The 16,713-nt window shown below is 41.8% G+C and overlaps 1 protein-coding gene across 1 annotated transcript in view; it reads right to left on the bottom strand.

Annotated features, from left to right (window-relative positions):
- LOC121870483 (Down syndrome cell adhesion molecule-like protein Dscam2) overlaps positions 1-14,167 on the bottom strand; it is a 66,380-nt gene extending 52,213 nt beyond the window's left edge. The window contains 3 exon segments of the mRNA XM_042372317.1: positions 6,696-6,857; positions 12,846-12,956; positions 14,021-14,167. Of these exon segments, the coding sequence (XP_042228251.1) occupies positions 6,696-6,857; positions 12,846-12,956; positions 14,021-14,165 (418 nt within the window). The 5' untranslated portion in view covers positions 14,166-14,167.
- Positions 14,168-16,713: the final 2,546 nt, after the last annotated feature.

Below are 16,713 nucleotides of genomic sequence, written 5' to 3'. Positions count from 1 at the left end.
TCCCTTTCTCCCCTGTTCTTATTAGCATCTCTCTCTCTCTCTCTCTCTCACTCACTATATTTACTGTGTTTATGTCTCATTATCTATCCTTCTCTAATTAATTTGGAATATGATAATCAATCGCGTCTGGTTTTCCAATAATTGCTTGTCAGTCTGCCATTCTCTTTTGTCTCTTGCTGTCTGTCTTTCTATCTTTCTCTCTCTTTCTCTTTCTTTTTCTCATTCTTTCACTGTCCCTCTCGCTTTTTTATTCTCATTCTCATTTTCTCTCTCTTTCTCTGTACCTCTTTCTCTCTCTCTTGTTTTCGTTTGTCTCATTTAGTGTCTCGCCCTTTCTTATCCTATTGCCGATTCTCTCCATCTCTCTCCTTTTCTATCTTCACCTCTCATCCATTCTGCATCTTAACTTCTCTCCCCCATCTCTGCTTCTTGCCTTCTCCCCCTTCCTTCTCCCTCACCTTCCATCTCTCTCTCTTCTCACTCTTTCCCTCTTCGTATTCCTTTCCCACCTTCCCTCCCTCTACTTTCTTGCTCCTCACTTTCTTTCCCTTTCTTCCTTTCCTTCCTCCCTTTCCTCCTTCCCTCTTTCCCTCTCCTTTCTTCCTCTTCCCCATCTTTCTAACCCTCTTCTTCCTTCTTCCTGTCTCTTTCTCCCCTTCCTATTTCCCTTTCTTCCCGCATTACCTCCCCTCCCCCAATCTTTCCCTTACTCACCCCTGCTCGTGTTTCCTCCTTCCTTCTCCCTTCCCATCTTTTCTCATCTTCCCCCTCCCTCTCACCCTCTCCTCCCTCCCATTCTCCTTCCTTCCCTCCTACCCTCCGACCTCTCCCTCCCTCCCATCATAACAGAAGCGTTTGGTCCACGTGTATTGGAGCGTCAAGGAATCAAACTTGGTCGACGAAAGATTGATTTTTGAGCCGACTTCGGAGTTCCCCTCGGCACGCTTTTTATTAACCCCGTAAGAAGACCTGACCACCACAGTCCCTTCTGACGGAGAAAAAAATGTACTATAAACTTTCTCTCTTTCTCTTAGTATTTGATTCTCCTCTTGTTTTGTTCTCTCTCTCTCTCTCTCTCTCTCTCTCTCTCTCTCTCTCTCAGAATCTTTAATAACTTGCTCTTGTTATTCTCATAGCACCTGTGTGTAAAATGTTGTTATTGGTAATTTCTGTCTGTTTGTTTGTCTGTCAGTCTGTATGTCTGTCTGTTAGTCTGTATGTCTCTGCTTGTTTGTTTTTCTGATCGTTTGCTTGTCTCTGTCTGTTTATCTCTCTCTCTCTCTCTCTCTCTCTCTCTCTCTCTCTCTCTCTCTCTCTCTCTCTCTCTCTCTCTCTGTATGTCCCCAGAATGACTCGCTAATGAAGTGAACTTGTTAGGTATGATTAACTTGTATCAAGAACCACATGCTAAAGTTCTTGCTTCACATCTTGCCAAATTTGACCAAGTGTTGCCATGGTAATAATGTTTTTTGTGGTAAAAGAAAACGGTATTATGAGACAGTTTTTAGCAGTAACTTCGTCATTCGTTCAATATTTTACTCTACAATTATTTTCTCTTTGTTGTCTTGTATTTTTCTCTTCTGTAAACAAATAAAAAATGTTTTTCTCTTATTTTCTTCTAGTGTTCAATTATCTTATTTCCTTCCCCTGCCTCTATTCTCCTTAACGTTTTTTTTTCCTCTTTGTCTTCATATCTTTGTGTTATTCTCTCTCTCTCTCTCTCTCTCTCTCTCTCTCTCTCTCTCTCTCTCTCTCAACAGGGAATAAATGCAATAGTGAGTAGGCGAAGTATAGAAGATTCAACTGAAGATTATACACCCCTAACACTGTCTGAGGGTTAGGTTAGGTTAGACTAGGTTAGGCTAGACTAGGTATGGTTCGGTTAGGTTAGGTTAGCTATAGGGTGGCTAATCTTCAGGTGAAATAAGTTGGGTGGTTTGGTATATGCTTGTGATGGCTTTGTTTACCATCGTTTTCATACCTGTATTTGCCATGTACATATTATATATACACTGTCTATGTTTACGTTGGTTATATACTGAACCTGAACTGTCTGTGTGTACATTGTGTGTGTATCTATACTGCCTATGGACATTATGAAACCCCCATTGTCTATATTTAACGCTGAATCAATGTGAACGTGGATGACAATTTTACGGACTAAATATCTCCATCGATACAGATATTAATCTTGTCAACAGAAAATAGAGATTTACCGAAACGTGGACACAAATGTTTTACGCCATGGCAGGTTTGTATATTTGTCACCCATAGTGCGTGAGTGAGATCATGATGGCTTAGGTTAGGTTAGGTTAGGTTTGGTTAGGTTAGGTTAGGTTAGGTTTGGTTGAATGCGAAGGTTGGTATTTCGGGATAACTTGATATCTATGTGAACGAAATGACTGTTGATATTATTGAAAGATACTATTGATATTAAAAAAAAATACCCCTGATTGCTCTTGTCATTTTGATTTTGTTATATCTTCTTATTTTTGATATTTTTTTAAGTGCTAAATTAACGAAGAATTTTGGTTTAGTTTGTGAGTTTGAGGTCTAAGAACACTAAAGTATTTGACTGCGAAAAGAAGATAAAACGAGAAAAAATAGACTCTTTCGCGAACTTATATTTCAGATTAGCATAAGTTACACAGATTAGGCACAAGTGACTCAAGTCCAAGTCAGGTCAGATCAGGCCAGGTCATATGTCACTCGAGTGTTATACAATAGGTAATGAGGGGTCAGGTCAGGATAGGTCATATATCACTCGTGTTGTACAAGTAGTGAGGGGTCAGGTTAGGTCATGTCAAGTCAGGAGGTCATATATCACTCGTGTTATACAATAAGTAATGAGGGGTCAGGTCAAGCCAGGTCATATATCACTAATACAATAAGTAGTGAAGGATCTGATCACTTCAGGTCAGGTCAAGTCAGGAAGTCATGTATCATATCTTATACAATAGGAAGCAGGTTAGACCAGCATTGATCACGTACAAAGCCGACAAAAGAGATCCATAAATTTCCTCTCGGTTAAAAAAAAAAGGATAAAGAAAGAAAGATGAAACGCCGTAAAATATCTCAACTGTTATTGTGTGTATAGATGGGCGGGGCTGGTGACACATTTATGGCTCCCAGGGAATAAAGAGAGGGAGAAAAAGAGTGATGAGGGTGGGTGGTGGTGGACGGTAGTGTGTGGTGGTGGGTGGTGGTAGTGGGTGGTGGTGGTGGTGGTGGTGGTAGTGTGTGGTGGTGGGGGATGGTAAGGTAGTAGTGGTAGAATTCACGTTTCGATGATTGTGTGTGTACCTGAATTACCTAAAGACGAGAGAGAGAGAGAGAGAGAGAGAGAGAGAGAGAGAGAGACCTAATACATAGTACACCGGCGTGCCATTTAACTCTCCAGAGATAGAAATTGTCTCATTTAGCAGTAATTTAACGCCTCCGCTATATTTATAACGACGTATCTCGGGTTATGGCGGAGAATTTGCATTTTTAACTCATAGAAATTCGCCATTATCAGCCATGTATATTCATGGGAAACACCTGACCTATACATACATACATGCGGTACATACATACATATATACAGGGGGTATATACATACATACATACATAGAAACAGGGGGTATATATATACATACATACATACATACATACATACATACATACATGTGTGTTTATGTATGTATTATTGGGGGAATATATTCGTTCACTGATTAGCAATTAAGAATAGAGGGTTCACATGGCCACGCCTCTAGCGCTCAGTTTTAACCAATAAAAAATATTTTTATAACAGAGGATAAAAGATTTGGCCAATAAAAATGATGTTTTTATATAAGAGGAAATACAAAAATGTGAGTTATAGTAATTATATATTTAGCCTCCCGACACTGAGGGTAGATGACCTATAAGTTGTTGTTGTTATTATTATTATCAAAGGATGGAAGTGATGCGAATAGAAACATGACTCTCTCTCTCTCTCTCTCTCTCTCTCTCTCTCTCTCTGTCTCTCTCTCTCATCCTGATACAGATTAATTTAAAGAGTTAACATTTTCTCTCTCTGTCTCTCGGACTTTAATTAGTTCTATAAAGTAATTAAGACGCATAATATTACACGCCGTAATTTAGGATCGTCTGAGAATATCGTCATTATTATTCACAGAAAAGACTTTTTTTTTTAACTCAACAGGATTGCTAGATTGACAATTACGTTGCTTCGCCAATTTTTAGAAGACTCGCTAATTTTACAGTTGTTCATGTAGATTCGCCAATTTTAAAGTTTAGACGGTATCTCACGTTCGCTAATATTACTTGACTTCCGGGTTTTTGCATAGATGTCAATAACGCATATTTAGCAAAATTCTAAGGGGCACTAATTTCGCACATTCACCCTATAATTCGCCCACTAATTTTTGCAAACGTGCCATTTTTTTTTCCATTTTCCAAAGTTTTTCACCACTCGCCTCATTATATAAGCTTTTCAGTATTTTACATCCACCTAATGTTTTGCAAGTACGATTTATTTTTAACAAACTCAGTAGTATTTGCAAATGCGCCATTTTTCTTTCGCAAGTTCGTCAGTTTTTTGTAAGTACACCAATTTGTACAAACTCGTCAGTACTGTATTAGGAAACGCACCAGTTTTCGGCAACGCACCAGTTTTCGGCAACGCACCAATTTTCGGCAACGCACCAATTTTCGGCAACGCACCAATTTTCACCAACATTCCCGTTTTTTACCTGCTCATCAATTTCAAAGTTTCCCGGCTATTCACGAGGCCAGGTTATAGGTTACCTGCGGTCATGAAATCACCAAGTAATTAACGTTGCTCAGCCATTCGTTAACGTTAGGTATTTCCTATCTCGTTACTGTTCAGGTACTGTGACGTTTTCGGCATGACTCGTATATAATTCTAATATTTTTTAGAGAATTATTAAAAATTATCCCAATTCTTATCATACTCAACAATTAGTATACCTTGAATTAGTACACCTTTAATACACTAATTCTTTAATAATCATCCTTAAGTTATCATACATAGGACGGTCGAGTCTTATTACTCCAATAATATTAATCATACTTGATAGTTATCGTGCCTGGAACGCCTGAAGCTTGGTATACTAATGGTGATAATTATACTTGATCAGTTAAGATACTTTGTACGCTTATCTTATACATACAATAATTATACTTACTTCATCATACCTATAAGGTTCTTTTACAATACGCCTATAATACTCATACTCAATCATCATACCTAGAACACCCGTATCTATAACATCATCAATAATCATACTCGACACTCATCATACTTAAGAGCCATTAACACGTAAAGACTATAATATACCCGATTATTATTTCACGTAAGATCAAATCATACTTAAGAGCTATTACACGTAAGGCCATATCATACCCGAGGGCCATTACACACGGAACAATCATCCTACCCGGCGCGGCAGTCACCGGGATCTAGAGGAAGTAGTGATGTGCGGTCATTGAGCAGAGAGGGATTAGCCAGTCCGTATGTGCCATCCAATCAGCTTATAGTGTTGACAGACGATTATTGGACTGAATGAAGAGACGATCGATGCTACGGCCATCAGGTTAATGGGGACACTACCCCCTCCCTCCCCGGTCCTCTCCTCTCCCTCCCTCCCCGGTCCTCTCCTCTCCCTTCCTCCCTCTCTCCCTCCTTTCCTCCATCTCTCCCCCTCACCCTCCCCAGTACCCTTCCTGGCTCCCTCTTTAATCCCGGTCCCCTCTCTCACCCCTCACCCTCCCCACTCTTCTCCCTCACCTCTCACCCCCCCACCTTTCTCACCCCCTCATCCTCCTCCTCACCCCTCTTCCACCCCTCCTCCTTTCCCCTCCCCTCTGCTTCCTTTCCACTTTCCCTACATCCTTCACCCTCCCCCCTCTATTTATCTCACACCTGTCTCTTCCACCTTCCCTCTTCCCCAACACCTTCGCCCCCTTCCTCCCCTTCCCTCACCCCCACTGGCTTTATGGGTTACGCCGTTTTCAGGAACCCGTTTTTGTGTGTGTGTTTTTTTTATGGAGTTCCGTTTTCTGTTAACCTTTGATGATGTTTAATTTTGTTTTTGTTTTTTTTCGTAGATTGAATGGGAGTTTTTTCTTTGTAAGGGTGGTGGGTGGCCGAGTGGATTTAGTGCTCGCATTCTTTCCTAAGGGTCATTGGTTCGTACCAGGGTACACTCCACCCAGCTGTGATTGGATACCTAACTCTATAGATGGGAGGAGTGAAGTGCGGTCGAGTGCTATGGCTCCATATTGGCTCCCTGTGTACCGTAAAACAAAAAAAAATATACAGTGTACTATATCCGCACTGCCCTGTACAGGTCATCAAACCTGTGAGACTTACTGCAACAACATGAACCAACCATACACCTATAACTTAACCTGGAAATATCGTTGGTGGCAGCCTGTGTCATTCTAGCCAAGAGCAGCAGCCTGTGTCATTCTAGCCAAGAGCAGCAGCCTGTGTCATTCTTGCCAAGTAATCCCAGACTCATCCTCTAAGAAAAAATCGACAACAGCAGATAGCACTCAACACCCTGTTAGGAATGACGTGCGGAGGACTGACGAAGGAGGAGGAGGAAGAGGAAGAGGAGGAGGAGGAGGAGGAGGAGGAGGAGGAGGAGGAGCAGGAGGAGCAGGAGAGGCCCATAGGAACTTACCGACGACTCTGAGAGGGAGGGACTGGGAGGAGGCGTGGCCGTGCTTGTTGGTGGCAGTACAGGTGTAGTCGCCCTCATCAGCGTTGCGGGTCACCTGTGTAATTACCAACTCCCCATCCGTTGAGACCACTTGTCGTCTGTTTATAGGTAACGTCCGACCACCTGTAGAGGGTAGAGAGATAACAGCTGGTTAACGTTTGACCACCTGTAGAGGGTAGAGATATAACAGCTGGTTAACTTTTGATCAGCTGTAGAGGGTAGAGAGATAACAGCTGGTTAACTTTTGACCATCTGTAGAGAATAGGTGGATAACAGCTGGTTAACTTTTGACCACCTGTAAGTAGAAGAACAGATGGTTAACTTTTGACCACCTGTAGAGGGTATTAGAAGATAACTTAACTGGTTAACTTTTGACCACCTGCTTAGAGGTAGAGATAACAACTGGTTAACGTTTGACCACCTGTAAGAGAGTAGAGATAACAGCTGGTTAACGTTTGACCACCTGTAGAGAGGTAGAGATAACAGCCAGTTAACTTTTGACCACCTGTAGAGGTAGAGATAACAGCTAGTTAACTTTTGACCACCTGTAGAAGTAGAGATAACAGCTGGTTAACGTTTGACCAGCTGTAGAAATAGAAGAACAGATGGTTAACTTTTGACCACCTGTAGAGGGTGAAGATAACAGCTGGTTAACTTTTGACCTACCTGTAGAGGGTAGAGATAACAGCTGGTTAACTTTATGACCACCTGTGAGAGTAGAGATGACAGCTGGTTAACGTTTGACCAGCTGTAGAAATGAGAAGAACAGATGGTTAACTTTGACCACCTGTAGAGGTAGAGAAGATAACAACTGGTTAACTTTTGACCACCTGTAGGAGTAGAGATAACAACTGGTTAACTTTGACCAGCTGTAGAGAGTAGAAGATAACAGCTGGTTAACTTTTGACCACCTGTAGAAGTAGAAGAACAGATGGTTAACTTTTTGACCACCTGTAGAGGTGAAGAATAACAACTGGTTAACTTTTGACCACCTGTAGAGGGTAGAGAGATAACAGCTGGTTAACGTTTGACCACCTGTAAGAGAGATGAAGAGATAACAGCTGGTTAGTTTGACCACCTGTGGGGAGTAGAGATAACAGCTGGTTAACTTTTGACCAGCTGTAGAAGTAGAAAGAGAACAGATGGTTAGCTTTTGACACCTGCTGAGGGTAGAGATAACAAGCTGGTTAACTTTTGACCACCTGTAGAGGTAGAGATAACAGCTGGATAGCTTTTGACCAACTGTAGAGAGTAGAAGATAACAGCTGGTTAACTTTGACCACCTGTAGAGGGTAGAGAGATAACAGCTGGTTAACTTTTGACCACCTGTAGAGGGTAGAGAGATAACAGCTGGTTAACTTTTGACCACCTGTAGAGAGTAGAGAGAACAGCTGGTTAACGTTTGACCACCTGTAGAGGGTAGAGAGATAACAGCTGGTTAACTTTTGACCACCTGTAGAGAGTAGAGAGAACAGATGGTTAACTTTTGACCACCTGTAGAGGGTAGAGAGATAACAGCCTGTTAACTTTTGACCAGCTGTAGAGAATAGGTGGATAACAGCTGGTACAGAAGAGAAGAAACCGACGATAGGTAAAGACGAGAGAGAGAGAGAGAGTCAGATGGTGTAGGGTGAGGCGACAGGAAGTATAGAGCGAATCAACAGGTGGTGCAGCATGAGGCAAGATAGGGATGCAATTTGAAGCAACAGGTGGCGCAGAGTGAACTAACAGGTGGTGCAGGGTGAGGCAACATGTGGTGCAGTATGAAGCAACAGGTGGTGCAGTATGATGCAACAGGTGGTATAAAGTGAAGCAACAGGTGGTTCAGCATGAGGTAACTAATGATGCAGGGTGAAGCACCAGGTGGTTCAGAGTGAAACAACAGGTGGTTCAGAGTGAGGCAACAGGTGGTGAAGTATGAAGCAACAGGTGGGTCAGAGTGAAGTAACAGGTAGTTTAGAGTGAGGCAACAGGTGGGTCAGAGTGAGGCAACAGGTGGGTCAGAGTGAGGCAACAGGTGGGTCAGAGTGAGGCAACAGGTGGGTCAGAGTGAGGCAACAGGTGGGTCAGAGTGAGGCAACAGGTGGTTGGTGCAGTAGAGAACCAATCATTATGGTTACAAACAGGTGACATGTGCCTTACAGATGCTAGAGTTCAACAGGTGTAGGAAATACCTTCTCCCAACCATGTGACAAGAGACCCATAACACCTGCTAATTGCCACAAGGTACAGGTGATTGACGTCAAAAAGAGTGAAATTTTGTAATTATTTTTTCTTGTGTATTTTGTCAAGTAATTACCTGTTGATGTTATTAATTACATCCTTGTTTGGGTCTTCAGCGATAGTTATTGAAGCCAGTAAGGTAGTTAAAGTATGGTGATTTAATGGTTGGTCAAATGGGTATATACGTGGAGTGTTGGTATTAGGAATTACTTTAACCAGTATACATTAACATGAATAGTTTTAGTTATTACAAACACTGTATTCCATTAATTACCATACCTGTAATTTGTCTACCTGTAGCTCTGTTTTTTATTATTGGTCTGTCGAAGCTGTTAAGCCATCTTATTTATGTAATTGTTTCTACTCAACGTTACAATTCCTACGCTATTTGATACTACAATTCGGTAATGCATCTTTAATTATGTCAGAGGTCACAGGTGTTGTTGATGTGAACTAAATTATCTTCACCGTGTTTATACGTCAGAGGTCACAGGTGTTGTAGATGTAAATTAAATTACCTTCACCGTGTTTATACTTCAGAGGTCACAGGTGTTGTAGATGTAAACTAAATTATCTTCACCGTGTTTATACATCAGAGGTCACATGTGTTGTAGATGTAAACTAAATTATCTTCACCGTGTTTATACGTCAGAGGTAACAGGTGTTGTAGATGTAAACTAAATTATCTTCACCGTGTTTATACGTCAGAGGTCACAGGTGTTGTAGATGTAAACCAAATAACCTTCACCGTGTTTATAATAATAGAAGGTCAGATTATCATTTTGACACTACCTGTGATCTAAACTGACAACTTTCAACTCCAAGAATTGTTCAAAATGAAAATCCAATTCAGTTATCATTCTGGAACTGACGATGAAAAAAAAAATCCTCACTTAACAACCCAAGTATCGGCCAGGAGAAGAAAATAAACCAGATATTAATACTTGGAACACGTCTGTAATCTTGTTATTGAGGAATATTTTGGCGGGAATCAATGGAAAATGCATAACTGGAGGGTTTTTGAGAATTATTAAATACTCGACAGTCTGACTCACAATGAACACTCACAATTATTATTTTTTCGTTCACCTTTGCAATAATAATTAGTTACTATCTTCAAAAGCTGAAAAAAAGAACAAATTGATACGAAGAATTAAGCGAATACAGAAAACGGGATAAATTTAAAGGGTGACTGTTTGTTTGGTCTGTGACGTCATCTCTGGTGTGTAACCTTGTTCTCTTACTGTTTACGGCTCATGATGATGATGGACATGTAAACAAAACGATCAACTGTGTTGGCGGAAGACATGTGAGGATATGTACGTAGTTAATATGGACAGGTATGTAGGGGACAGATAGGTACTTAGATAACAAGGACAGGTACGTAGGTGATAACGACTAGTAAGTAGGCAGGTAGGTAGGCAGGTATCAAGAACAATTACATAAATGACAAGAACAGGTATGCACGTAACAAGGACAGATACATAACAAGGACAGACACGTATCAAGGGCAGACACGTAACAAGGGCAGACACGTAACAAAGACAGACGCGTAACAAAGGCAGACACGTAACAATAACACAAGGACAGACACGTAACAAGAACAGACAGGTAACAAGGACAGGCACGTAGCACAAAAACAACTACAATAAGTGACAATGAAGTTAAAACTCTCTAATGATCACAGTTATTAGAACAACAAAACACACACACACACACACACACACACACACACACACACACACACACACACACACACACCCTGACATCTATGGCACACAGTATCAGAAACCAATACAACTAACATACAGAGCGAAGTCTGGCATCACTGCACAGGTAAATGCGGCTGACTGGTTGGTAAGTTGTCACAAACAGAAAATCGAAGCGAAACAGATTGAAACGACAGAATTGCAATTGAAAAATGGACTGAGCGGTATGAGTTTATAAAGAGAGAGAGAGAGAGAGAGAGAGAGAGAGAGAGAGAGAGAGAGAGAGAGAGAGAGATTGAGATTTTGATGTCGATATAGTATTAGTCTTTTCCTCTTAAGGGTTAGAACTGAGGTGTGTTAAAATGCTCATGTAGCCAGTTGTCCTTATATGTCGTCCACGTACACATGAAATGGACAAAGGCACGTACAGGGATACTGATTATTCGCTCAGTAGGTCACTTCCTTTCTCTAATCCCATCATAGTGAATAACACAAAGCATGAATAACCTACTAGTCATTTTAACTCATTAATAACAACACTCAACCACTACTAAAGGTCCCATTTTTGTCTGTTAATTTATTCATCTTTTACTATGATCGGCCAGTAGAGTGAGGCTTGGGTTACCTGACTGATCTCACCTTAATGATATTGCTAATCACTGAAGTAATTTTATCGGTGTTTGGTAAATGTGGAGGTGAAATGTGTGTTTATACGTAATTGGTATAGTGATTGCGGGAGATTTACTCGTATATAATTCGTATATAAAAATTGGAAGGTTTGTACTTTGTGTTGGTAATAGTGGTTAAGAAGATATTTTTTTTTTGTGTTGGTAATTGTGGTTAGGAAGATTTTTTATATATTGTTGATATATATGACTAAAAACAGGTGAGGTGTGTACTTTGTGTTGGTAACTGTGTTTGAAAGACTTATTTAGTACATATATACTACATATAGGTATATATAGTGTTGATAACTGTATTGGTAAAACATAACCCGGTACTAGTATATAATTGGTGTATACGCCTTTACAGACACAACTGATTGGTATATATACTGTATATATCCTGTTGGTATAACATTGGGTCTGAAATATTTCCCTTAGTATATATATATAACCCACCAGACAGGTATATATATATATCGTGTTGTTGATGATGGAGTAATGTTTTCAAGATGTATATACAATTACAGGGTATAAGGTATATCTCTTGTGTTGTTAACTGTAGAGCTTGTGTTCTCTCAGGTATATACAATTAACAAAAACGTATAATTAATGTTAGTAACTGTATATTCGTGTTCCTTCTGGTATATACAGTTATAAGGTATATCTTTTGTGTTGTTAACTGTAGACTTGTGTTCTTACAGGTATATACAATTAACAGAAACGTATAATTAATGTTAGTAACTGTATATTCATGTTCCTTCTGGTATATACAGTTATAAGGTATATCTTTTGTGTTGTTAACTGTAGACTTGTGTTCTTACAGGTATATACACTTAACAGGAACACATTAGAAGCAAGGTGTTTGTGTTTCTCTTGGTATATACAGATGTCAGCAGTGTGTTGCTAGTTGTGAGTTTTCGTTTCCCCTTTTGGTATATACTCGCCAGCCATTATTCACAAGAAAAAGGTATAATTAACGATAGGGAGGGAAGGGGTGATGCCGACCATGGTAGCGGAGAGGGAGAGAGAGAGAGAGAGAGAGAGAGAGAGAGAGAGAGTGTATATATATCATCGTTGGTTGGATAATGAGGTGAGATATTATGGTAGTGTCTTGGTAGAAAGGATCATGGGAGTGTTCATGGTAGAACTAATAATAACATGATAATGCCATGGTAGGTAAAAAGACCTGAAAGGGTTTTTAGGATGAATTAATGGGGTTTTGTATTGACCATTTAGGGACGATTTGGGGGAAAGACACAATTTAAGGGTTTATATAATGTTACTCGAAGGCTATTTTAGGGTTCGATAAAGAATGGATACTTTGCGTGGATTGTTGTGTGTAACTTTTTGCGTGCATAGTTGCGAGTGTCTTTTGCGTACAAGGTTCAATGTTTGAATGTTACTTTTTGTGTGTGCAAATTTTAGCGTGTCATTCTTACGTACATAGTTTGCTTTAGTTGCTTGAGTGTGCCTGTTTTGCGTGTGTCTTGCGTGTATGGTTGCGTGTGACTCACTTTTGGCCCAAGAGATGGAGCTGATGGGGTAGCCGGCCACAGGACACCTAACAGTGAAGGTCTCTCCTGCCACCGCTGACATGGGGCCCATTGGACGCACGTGGGGACGACCTGTGAGGGGAAGGACACCAGGTAGATGAGTGACCTGTTGAAGGGGGACCTGTTGAGTGGTGACCTGTTGAGTGGTGACCTGTGAGAGGGAGGGACACTGGGTAGATGAGTGACCTGTTGAAGGGGGACCTGTTGAGTGGTGACCTGTGAGAGGGAGGGACACTAGGTAGATGAGTGACCTGTTGAAGGGGGACCTGTTGAGTGGTGACCTGTTGAGTGGTGACCTGTGAGAGGGAGGGACACCAGGTAGATGAGTGACCTATTGGAGGGAGTGGTGACTGTTGTGAGAGGGAGGGACACCAGGTAGATGAGTGACCTGTTGAAGGGGGACCTGTTAAGGGGTTGACCTGTTGAAGGGGGACCTATTAAGTGACCTGTTGAAGGGGGACCTGTTGAGTGGTGACCTGTGAGAGGGAGGGACACCAGGTAGATGAGTGACCTGTTGAGTGGTGACCTGTGAGAGGGAGGGACACCAGGTAGATTAGTGACCTGTTGAAGGGGGACCTGTTAAGGGGTTGACCTGTTGAAGGGGGACCTATTAAGGGGTGACCTGTTGAAGGAGGACCTATTAAGGGGTTGACCTGTTGAAGGGGGACCTGTCAAGGGGTTGACCTGTTGAAGAGGGACCTGTTAAGGGGTTGACCTGTTGAAGGGGACATATTAAGGGGTGACCTGCTGAAGGGGGACCTATTAAAGGGTGACCTGTTGAGGGATGGCCTGTGGGGGAACATTAGGTAGATAAGTGAGAAAATAACATTGGGAGGTTACCAGGGTGACCTACATAAACACACCCATGACCCATTGACCTACATAACACCCATGACCTAGATTGTCTAACCTAAACACACCCATGACCCATTAACCTACATAACACCCATGACCTAGATTGTCTAACCTAAACACACCCATGACCCATTAATCTACATAACACCCATGACCTAGATTGTCTAGCCTAAACACACCCATGACATAATTGACCTACATAAAACCACCCATGACCTACATAACACCCATGACCCCTTGACCTACATAAACACCCCCCCTCACGATCTTTTAGGACGTACCGTAGACGTGGAGAGGGGCGGCGTGGACTACAGAGGCGGCGGTGTTGGTGGCAGTACAGGAGTAGCTGCCTCCGTCCTCCACTCTCACGCCGGAGATGTTAACGTGGCTGATGACCTGCCCATGCACATTGACGTACTGACCCATCACCAGGCTGTGTGAGGGAGGAGGAGTTAGTGCTGTGTTGATGTATGGACACACACACACACACACACACACACACACACACACACACACACACACATGCATGCATAAACAAACGCGACTATTTTTTTTTCCTAAATTTTACAAAAACAAAAACATTTCCCCCCCCCAAAACACATCGCCATTCGTGACCTTTCTGTTGTTACTTGATTATTTACAATTTTTATTTTTCCTTTTTATTTAACACACAATATTTTTTCACCACCTCAGGACACGACTTTTGGCTTTATGACGAAATTTTATGACGTGATTTTGTGATAAGATATAATTAAGACAATCATGAGAGAGAGAGAGAGAGAGAGAGAGAGAGAGAGAGAGAGAGAGAGAGAGAGAGAGAGAGAGAGAGCCTGTCGTGGATGGTATAGTGGTAGAGCCACATTCTATAATTTGTTCATCACCTGACTTGTGGTAACGCACATACGGTATACAATCCCACGTATACATAAACTCCACTCACGTACACCTCCACTTCCACGTACACCTCCACTACCACGCACACCTACACTACCACGTACACAAACAATGACAACCTTCCATAAACATTACTATATGGGGCGATAAATGACCAAATACTCCAGTCTCACTCGCTGTATCCTCTCCTATATTATTCCATATATACATTATATATCCCCGGAGTACCTCCTTTATATACGGTCGAGATGTATGGTATATATGGGTGGTCATTATTTATAGGATAATATACATTTTTTAATAAGATAGTAAACGAATGGTTATTTTTTTTATATCTTTACTACTGTCTTAGTCTGTCTGTCTGTCTGTCTGTCTGTCTGTCTGTCTGTCTGTCTGTCTGTCTTGTGTTTATTTCCTGGTTGATTTTTAGTTTCTGTTTCTATAATATTTTCAAAACAGTATTTCCAGTTTCCATTCTCATCCATGTCTGTACAGTAACTCCATAACTTATTTCCAGTTTCTAATATTTCCCAACTATTTTCACTCTCAATTGTGTCTGTACAGTATTTCTAGCGATTATTTCCAATATAACCAGTGATTTTCAGTCTCATTTCTCATCAGTGTTTACAAAGCATTTACAGGTCGATTTCTCATTACTGATAATATTTTGTAAGTTAATATTTGTCACTCTATTTACACAATGTATCCGGGTCGATATTTTCATCTGGTCTCGTATAATAATTCCGGGTTGCATTTCCATCATCGTTTACCCGATATTTTCAGGTTGTTCTCCCATCCCAGCTGTCAGAACATATGTGAACACACACACACACACACACACACACACACACACACACATTGTAATCAAGAAATGTAAATGAAGATGCATGTATATATATGGAACTCACACCATACATACATACATACATACATACATACACACATACATGAAGGAAAATGAGGATGATGATGATGATGATGATGGTGTGTGTGTGTGTGTGTGTGTGTGTGTGTGTGTGTGTGTGTGTGTGTGTGAATCACTGTGGAATGGGTCAAGTCCACCAATACCTCCCATCTCCCTCCCTGCCCGTGTGTGTAACGATGGAATATGCATGGATGTTGGTGGAATAGTGGTGTGTACTCTCCCCCTGTCCCTTCCTCTTCCCTCCTCTCTCCCCTTCCCTTCCCCCTCTCCCTCCCCCCCTTCCCCCTCCCTCCTCCAGGTATATCTGCAGCACCACCACCAGGAACCACCTCCTCCATTTATGAATTCACAGAACTTCGTCATAGGGCTTAGACAGCTAGACGGTAGCCTTAATAACGTGAAGGGGGTGTGTGTGTGTGTGGAGGGAAGGAGGCAGTAAGTAGGGGTGAGTGGAGGGAAGGGAAGGAGAGAGAGAGAGGTGGAGTGAGGAGAGGAGTATGTGGATGGAGGGTGGTGTGGAAGGAAGGGTGGTGGAGAGAGGGAAAGATGGTAGAAACAAAGGTGTGTAGAGAGAGGGAAAGAGGGGATGTGTGGAGGGTAGAGAGGGGTGGAGGGAAGGGAAGGGAGGGGTGGACGGAAGGGAAGGAAGGAAGGAGGGAGGGAAGGGAAGGAGGGAGGGAGGGAGGGAGGGAGGGAGGGAGGGTCGAGTAGTAATATCGCGGGCTCGGTTATTATGTGTGCGTTGTAACAAGTCATCTGTGAGGTTAATAATAGCGAGGCTTCTCTATTGTCCCGGGATGGTGGGATGTGTTAGCTGACATGTGCCTTATTAAAGGATGTGTGTGTGATCCCTCCTGCTGGCCTGATGCTGATGAACGCTGTGTCAACCTACACACACACACACACACATACACACATACACACACAGACAGGTAGGCAGGCATCAGGAGCACCGATATACATTGTGGTGAAGGGAAGGTAAAGCCGTGTGGTGGCCATTATCATGAGAGTACCATCAGGGTGTCAGGCGGGTATACCACTTTTAGGCTCCTGTCGAGGGTGAGGCAGGACACACACACACACACACACACACACACACACACACACACACACACACACAGAATACCGTCACTCTTTTATCATATATATTCTCAT

The sequence above is a fragment of the Homarus americanus genome, unplaced genomic scaffold, assembly GCF_018991925.1.
Source record: "Homarus americanus isolate GMGI-L3 unplaced genomic scaffold, GMGI_Hamer_2.0 scaffold32550, whole genome shotgun sequence".
NCBI lineage: Eukaryota > Metazoa > Arthropoda > Malacostraca > Decapoda > Nephropidae > Homarus > Homarus americanus.
This window is presented reverse-complemented; position numbering and strand designations above follow the sequence as displayed.